General features: G+C 37.3%; 1 protein-coding gene across 3 annotated transcripts in view; it reads left to right on the plus strand.

The window, feature by feature from the left end:
• The window catches only part of LOC106873895 (kinesin-II 95 kDa subunit), an 82,359-nt gene that overhangs the window by 70,565 nt on the left and 3,152 nt on the right, over positions 1–8,642 (plus strand). For 2 of the 3 annotated variants that reach the window (XM_014921421.2, XM_014921422.2), the window contains exons 22-23: positions 904–1,043; positions 1,214–1,267. In XM_014921421.2, coding sequence (XP_014776907.1) covers positions 904–1,043; positions 1,214–1,267 — 194 coding nt within the window. Of the gene's footprint in view, positions 1–903; positions 1,044–1,213; positions 1,268–8,215; positions 8,309–8,642 lie in introns of all 3 variants that reach the window. The other variant, XM_052969706.1, reaches the window with a different exon arrangement.

The raw sequence follows: 8,642 nt of genomic DNA on the forward strand, positions 1-8,642 counted from the left end.
TAGAATGGTGCAACAATGCACTATAAAACAAAAAATGGACTATATACCTGTTGTAATTTGGTTATCTATAGTCCGATGATATTTCGGAATTACAATTCCTTCTTCAGATCTTCTTAGATGGCGTCCCTGCTATAAACTGTTTTCCAACGGTTTTCTTTTTTTTTCGGAAGTGTCTCAGTAGTGGTCTCACGAAGCTTCTTCCGGAATTCCTCATGAGAAGCGCGTGAGGTCGGCTATGTTTCAATCTCATGTCTGTTGGTACATCTGTAGCGCTGCTTCTAAGTTATGTGTTATACATGCAGCTTCTCTTTTTTTTATTTTTGTGTACCTGCCATTCAAATGAGTTATGTTTCTTTGCATAGTTACCAATACCATCAGGTACAATTTTACCCAAGTATACTTACCATTGGTGGGGTTGTAAAAGTGTGAGAGGAGAATGGAGTGGATATAAACAAGGGGAGTCAGATGAAGGTAGTGAATGGTGAACAGGGGTAGGAATGATCAATATGTGTATGGTATGATAAGAACGAGCGATGCATGCATATTGAGAGTAGTACAGAAAAGAGGGAGTGGTAATTAGCTATACAGAGAAGATGATATTATTTGGTAAAAAAGAAAAAAACCTAATGTGGATATAGTTTGACTGATTATATCTTTACTTCTTGGATCCGTTTAAACAAATGACCTGATGCTAAATTGTGTGGATATACCACTTCTTGGAATACTGCTTCACTGAAACAAGCTTAAAAAAATATTCAGTGTAATTTAGATGCAGTAATTTTTAACAAATATATTACTTTTCAAATATGTTTTATTTTTAAGTTTGTTTTCCTAAAGTTATATATTTTTTTAAATCAATAATCTAAAATGTCTCTTACAAGATTATAATTTCTATTTTAACAGGGTGAAAACATTCTTCAATTACAACTTGATATGCCAACAAGAACCACATCTGAATATGAAGGCCCTGTGGTTGCGCCTAGAGTGCAGGCTGCATTAGATGCTGCACTCAAGATGGAACAAGACATAGACATAATTGAGAGGTCAGTAAATTACAATGAATTCAGTGCAATATCTTATATTTTTCCCCACCAGGGTCAAAGATATTTTCCAAATTTCAATTTTGTTTTTCTGTTTTGTTGAATTTCACTGAATTTATTTTACACCAATCGGATATTGGAATTTATATTTTCATTTTTTTCCTCCTCAATAGTCCTGCATTAAACAAGATGAAAGCTAAGAAAAAAGAGAAAATATCAAAAGACAGGTACGTAGTTTAACCATTCTATGGAAATCATTTCACTAGGTTTTCATTACAACAGCTTCCTTAGATTTACCTTGCTAAAACAAACAAACACACACACACGTGCATGCATATGCATACACATACTTAATGAATCTTGATAACATCTAAACTAGGCATTGGTAATCTTTTTCAAGATGCAGACCACATGAGACAGGGATCATCATCAGGTGGACTGTACTACTAAAAAAATTGATGGTAATTTTTTGTTAGGCACATCATTAAGAAAAACCCATGGGATTGTTCGTGACTTACCCAAACTTTTTTTTTTAATATTTTCCAGTTTTTTTGTCATACTACATGTATATATGCTTGGGATTATAAATATGAATGTAGGTATACATTTGTATCATCATCATCATCATCGTTTAACGTCCGTTTTCCATGCTGGCATGGGTTGGACGGTTTTGACTGGGGACTGGGGAGCCAGATGGCTGCACCAGGCTCCAATCTGATCTGGCAGAGTTTCTACAGCTGGATGCCCTTCCTAACGCCAACCACTCCGAGGGTGTAGCGGGTACATTTATGTGCCACCGGCACGAGGGCCAATCAGGTGGTACTGGCAACGGCCATGCTCAAATAGTGTTTTTTACGTGCCACCTGCACAGGAGCCAGTCCAACGGTACTGGCAACGCCCTCGCTCGAATGTTGTTTTCCACGTACCACCGGCACAAGTGCCAGTAAGGCGATGCTGGCAACGATCACACTCGAATGGTGCTTTTTACATGCCACCGGCATGGGGGCCAGTCAGTGACACTGGCAACGATCATGCTCGGATGGTGCTCTTAGTGCTCCATTAGCACGGATGCCAGTCATGCAGTGCTGGCATCGAATTTGATTTCGATTTCACTTGCCTCAACATGTCTTCACAAGCAGAGTTTAGTGTCCAATGAAAGAAAGGGGGCTGGTTACACCACTGGCATAGGCCAAAGGTTATGGTCTCACTTGGCTTTACCAGGTCTTTTCAAGCACAGCATATTTCCAAAGGTCTAGGTGAGGCCTAATGTTCGAACTCTTCCAGTTTCCCTCAACCGCTAGGCTGTGACACTTTTTCCACACAGCTATCCTCATCCATTCGTCTCACATGATCATACCAGCGCAGTCGTCTCTCTTGCACACTACAACTGATGCTTCTTAGGTCCAACTTTTCTCTCAAGGCACTGTCGAGTATGCACACTGACATTACACATCAAGTGGAGCATACTGGCTTCGTTCCTTGCAAGCTTACGCATGTCCTCAGCAGTCACGGCCCATGTTTCACTGCCATGTAGCATGGCTGTTCGTACACATGCGTCATACAGTCTGCTTTTTACTCTGAGCGAGAGGCCCTTTGTCACCAACAGAGGTAGGAGCTCTCTGAACTTTGCCCAGGCTATTCTTATTCTAGCAGCTATACTTTCAGAGCACCCATCCCTGCTACTAACTCGGTCACCTAGGTAATGGAAGCTATCAACTACTTCTAGTTTTTCTCCCTGGAATGTGGCAGAAGTTGTTCTCTGCACATTTTCAGTGTTTATTGCTCCTGAGCATCTGGCACATACAAAAACTATCTTCCTAGTTAGCCTTCTTTTGATATTACTGCACCTCTTATGTGTCCATATCTTACATTAGGTACATTTTATAGAGTTTATGCCTTCGCCTTTTCTACAGATCGAGCAGGGCCATCTACCTGAAGGAGTTTGTGGTTTGTCTGCCTTTCTACTTATTAGGACTTTGGTTTTAGCTAGGTTAACTCTAAGGCCCTTCGATTCTAATCCTGTTCATTGTGGTGTGTAAGAAGACAATTACATATTCATTATGCAGGACTATTGACCACATAGTCATGAGTTCGAATCTTGCTTTTGTTGATGCTGATGTGCTATTGTACCTCTTGATAAAATACTAAGACATAATTCTGCTTGTCTGATAGCAGGGTTTACCCTTTACTTTTCTGTTTAAAAGTTGGTGATAGAAACTTTATCCACTCTGCAGAGTGGTTGATGTTCAGAAGGGCATCCAGCTGTAAAAACCCTACCAAAGCAGACACAGTAGCCTGGGGTAGTCTTCTACCTGGCCAACTCCTGTCAAATCGTCCAACCCATGCCAGCATAGAAGGCAGATATTAAACGATGATGATGATGATGATGATGATGGAGGAACAACAATCAATCAGGCAGAATTCATTGAGACAGATTTTCTACAGGTAGATGTCCTTGTTGCCAACTCTCACCTGTTACCTCATGACCAGACATATTTTCACAGAAGATAAGAAACAAATGTTACCCCTTGTATTACTGAGCTGTGCATTTACACTTAACATGTGGTATCAAAATAAGTAGACACTATATGTATGTGTGTGTACACTCACACATGCATACAATGTGCTTCTTTCAGTTTCCATCAACCAAATCCACTTAGAAGATTTTGGTCAGCCTGGGGCTGCTCAAGTTGCCATGCAAACTGAACTCAAAACAACATGCAGGAAAGTAATTTCTTAGCCACACAGCTATACCTGTACCTTGTACATACACTCAATAGTGATGGCACTTGTCCCAGCTCTTTACATTCTGAGTTCAAATCCTATCAAGGTTAACTTTGTCTCTCATCATTCCAGAGTTGATAAAATAAAATACCATTGAAGGGTAGTGGATGTAAAGAAATGTCAGAGCATCAGACAGCTGTCTTGCAGTATTTGTTCTGGCTCTTTATGTTGTTATTCACCTGTGACAACACTGTACCAAACTGTTTTGATGTTTACCTTTGCCTAAGGCAACATTGGCAGCATAGAGAGAGGAGGCTTGCTACACTGGCAACTGCTAGCTCTTCCACTGAAAAACAAAAACAAAGCTTTTGTTCAGGCCTGTACCTTGGAGAGAAACTTTCCACTTTCCTAGCACAGATACATGATCAACCCTGTTTGACAATGGCCTTAAACAAATATGCTGTAGAAAGCTTCAAATGTAATTAATGTAATTACAAAATTATAGTCATAACATACCCAGAGTATTTTTAGCTTGTAGATCTTAAATACAAATCTATCACAGACATTGTTGTTTGGAAGAACATTTTTATATACTTCTGTTCACCCTGTTGACAGAAGTAGATATCAGATATTCGAGAAATGTTAGTCATGTCCTAACCAGAAAGTAATTTATATTTCATACGCTAAACACCATGCAAGTAGAGCTAAGCGTCTCCTTTTATGGGATATACGGTTACTCTTGAAGGTATGTTTTACTCCCAAAATAACTGTACCGGTTGCTATAAGTGTCAACATATTTTTACAGATAGCAAATTCAAAAAGTTCTCTGTAAAGTTAAAGATCATGTTGATATGTTAAGGGCTCAGTTCTTCACTGCTATCAACTTCATGTATAGCTGTTTTATCTTCATCTTTCGTTCATGTATGAGCAGCTGAATCTACCATTCACCAGAACATTGCTCCATCTCCAACCTGGAATCAAAACCTGGAATCAACATCTCCAACCTGGAATCAAAACCTGGAATCAACATCTCCAACCTGGAATCAAATCTCTCCCATCCAAACACAAAACACACAACTTTTACACACTTTGTATGCGGTCTTCTAAATATTATTACTGGAAGTAGACAGGATAGTCATGGCTGGAATGCCTTTGATCATAGTTCTGATGTTGTAACAAGCACTACGTCAATCACCTCATTTGAATTCACACAGTGATCTATGTTGTCAATAACTACTCTTAAATCTAGAACTGATATTGGAGTGCACTAACCAAGTAGACTTAGATTAGCTCTGTTATGATCACCACTAAAGCCTCCAAGCTTATACAGACAGAAAAGATACAACATTCTTTGATAGTACCACTGCACTCTTCTAAATCAACCACTGCATGATGGGGTTATATATGTGATGTGGTATGAAGTGCAAGACTAGATTTTTATTCTGTAACAGTAATAATAAGTACTCTGATTAAAACAAATTTAGTCATTAATTTAATTAAGTATAAGACTAATCCTTATGAGTGTAATGATTCTAGGCATGGTGATAAAGTATAAGGGGCATATTTATAGTTGTGAGAGGATGATAGTGGAGAGAGAGAGTAGCTGAATAGACTACTGAGGGAAGGACCAAGGAAAGGAAAGAGATTAGTGTAAGGGGTTAACAGCAGTTTATGACATGAAAATTCTTGAGAGTACACTTTAGTACATCAAATAAACAAATGTTTTAAATGTGTGTGTGCTATATAAAGATACTGAGATGATGTTGTGCAAACAAAGCTGTGAAACGTGTGTACAAACTAGACAATGAGCCATGTGGATACAGGAAGCAATGAAATATGTCTCGTGAATAAACAAAAAATGTCCGTAAATTTACATTCAACCTTCTAAATCAATGAAGGGTCTGTCAACTAATGAGTTAGCAGAGAAGTAAATAAATAAATTGATTACATGACAGATATAGTACTGTTTGGGTGATCATATAAATACATACACATATGCACACACACACATGCAGTTTTCATAATCAAACTCCTTAATACTTATTACCATCACCAACTCCTTACAATACAGAACTGGTCTATTATACAGTGTCCTTTTGTTTTATTTTAATATTGCATCATCTAGTTTGTGGAGTCCATCCTTCTAATGTTCAATCTAATTACCTCACCCCAGATGTTCTTTTACATACTTCTGCTTCTTGTTCCCCTTAATATGGAACGTGTCTCACTCACCACACCATCTCTTTATTTCATACACACAAACACACACACATTATAATATTTACCAGTGTAGTATAGAACCTGGCTTTTATAAAATTTCAAAGCCCTTTTGGAAAGTTTATGAAACCTATATACAACCTACAATAATCAGTGGATGAGAGAATTAATTTTCACCTAGATAAAGGCACTAATCTGTCACAAATAACATTTTCAAGATAAACTGGTATTTATTCTCTAGCTAGGTAAACTGAAGCTGTGCTTGGCACACAGACATTAAAACATTTGTAGTAGGACCTTTCAGCTGGTAGCCTGATATCTTAATTACATGGTCATTTCATCTCTGTATGGAAGAGGTGAAATTCCAGATCTTTCTATTCTCCTTGCTGTAAACCTAAAGTCACATGTCACCATTAATAACCAGACGCACTGTCTATCAGTCTTCCTATCTGGTTGGTTGGCTAACTTGTTTTCTGAAAGTTATATTGGAGGTGATAAAAATCATTGCTCTTATCAAACATTAAAAAAATTTCAAACTTTTTCAGTCTTCTTGCCACATTATGTAGAAGTAAACCATTCTTTTGCTTGCATTGCAGGTCATTGAATTGACCTACTAGGCTTAAGGTACTCCTGTAGAATGCGTATATATAAACTATAGCCAGTATCATGTCATCTACCACTGAAGAATGTATAGGCAGTTTCAAAGCATAGTCTGTAAGACAATGACAGTAGTGAGATAATTTGGGACACAGATATGATATGGAAAAATAAAAGAGGATATTTTTAGATCTTTATATGATGAAAGAGTATTTATTTACATTGAAATTTGGCTTCAAAGGGCTCTTAAGAATGGAAAATAAAATAGAAGGTGCAGATAATACAGATATATGAGACTTTAACCCTGTAGCTCATAGGGACTTTAGTGATGTCTCCATCTTCAAGAAAAGTATCTTCAGCAAATTAGCTTGCTGAAGTCTATTCTCCTGCATGCTATAGTTATAATAGGAGTTTAATTCAGCACTGTAACAAATGATATGTCAGTTTTGCAGTGCTTCTGCTGTTACACAGATTTGTGAGTTTTCTACCCAGCTAAGTGCACAATTTTATTGGTGTGTTAAGTGTTTAGTCTTGCCCATGAATGCTGTACTGCACCAGTGACAAAATATAAACCACCACCCTCTTCACTGGTTGTGTTTCTACTTGACTACCAGCATTTTCATAAATTAGATGAGTTGTAAAGACAATTCAGTTCAAGAGCATTGGCATTTGGGAGAACATTCAGCCATAGAAATCAAGCAGTAGCTTCCTGTGAGAAATGACTCAAACTGTGGTGATAGGAGATATATGCATTAGGCTTTTGTTATTTTCTGGTTGATCATTCATTAATATGCAAGTAGTGTTGGTATTAGCAGTTGCCATGGTTACAACAGTGTGGGCTGGGCTTGAATGATATCACAGTTCTTCAGTGGGAAGTGAAAAAATTCTTCTTGGTCCTCAAATGTGTCTTTGCTTCTTTCCTTGTGGCTAATACCTATCAGCTGAAAAGCCTTATTGCTAAAACCTAAGAAATGTTTAGGTTAATCCTGCACTCAAATATACCCTTACAAGTTGATTAATAATCAACAAGCAACAAATATATTTATAGGCTCGCTACTCAATACTGGATGATGCAGGAGGCTTCATTGCAAGATGAATGTAAGCTGTAGGATGAAGGACGCCTTGCTACAATTGATACTGTAGCAGTGCAGTGAATAAACCTTGCATGCAGACTGTGTATGCTATCTTTTTGTTCTACAATTATGCTGACATCAAACAACCTATTACAAATGATAGCAACTTTCTCTTTAGCATACAGAAGAGTTATAGAAACTTATGAATGAGAGATCTGTTAAAAGAACAGGAAATTCGTGCAAATTGTATATGTGCAAGTCTACAGCTAAAAGGTTCTCTGGACACTTTTGAAGGAAGTATGAAGACCCTTTCTTGTCCAGCATTGGTGAAGGTTGGATCTTGCACAATAGTTGACACTGGAAGAATTGGGTGGCAAATGATGATGATAATGATGTGTATGTGTGTGTTTAAAATATTTTATGGATCAAATTTCAAACCATTATTTAGTCATTGTTTTCCTTGCTATTTATAACAAATTTACATGTTCCATACTAGTAATTAATTATGCAGGCATTTTTTTAATGAAGTAAATGATGACAAATTTTGACATACTTGTGTTGCAGTTCCCCCAAATTCTTGATGACCTTGGTTTTGTTGGCTTTTCTTATGATTCTCATGTTCATCATGTGATTCACCTCTTCAGGACACACTCAGAGGTAACTGTGTGTTTTGTCATTGGCAAACTCCTGCATTGCAGTGTGTCCTTTTGGGTTTGCTGTGCCTCTATCAACAATTAATATGTATTGCTGTTTCTTATTTACATTTTTCAGTACCATTGCCTTGGAGGTGCAACCCTTTGCAGATTGTTTGACTCATTAGTTAAGCTAACTAATTAAATGTTTTCATATACTCATCTATCCATATGTATATATTTGTGTGTGCGTATGTACATATGTATATATTTGTATATGTGTATATATAATATATGCATATGTCTATGTATGTGTGTGTGTGTGTATATATTTATATATATATATATATATATATATA

The sequence above is a fragment of the Octopus bimaculoides genome, chromosome 7 (assembly GCF_001194135.2).
Source record: "Octopus bimaculoides isolate UCB-OBI-ISO-001 chromosome 7, ASM119413v2, whole genome shotgun sequence".
In the NCBI taxonomy this organism is placed as follows: Eukaryota; Metazoa; Mollusca; class Cephalopoda; order Octopoda; family Octopodidae; genus Octopus; species Octopus bimaculoides.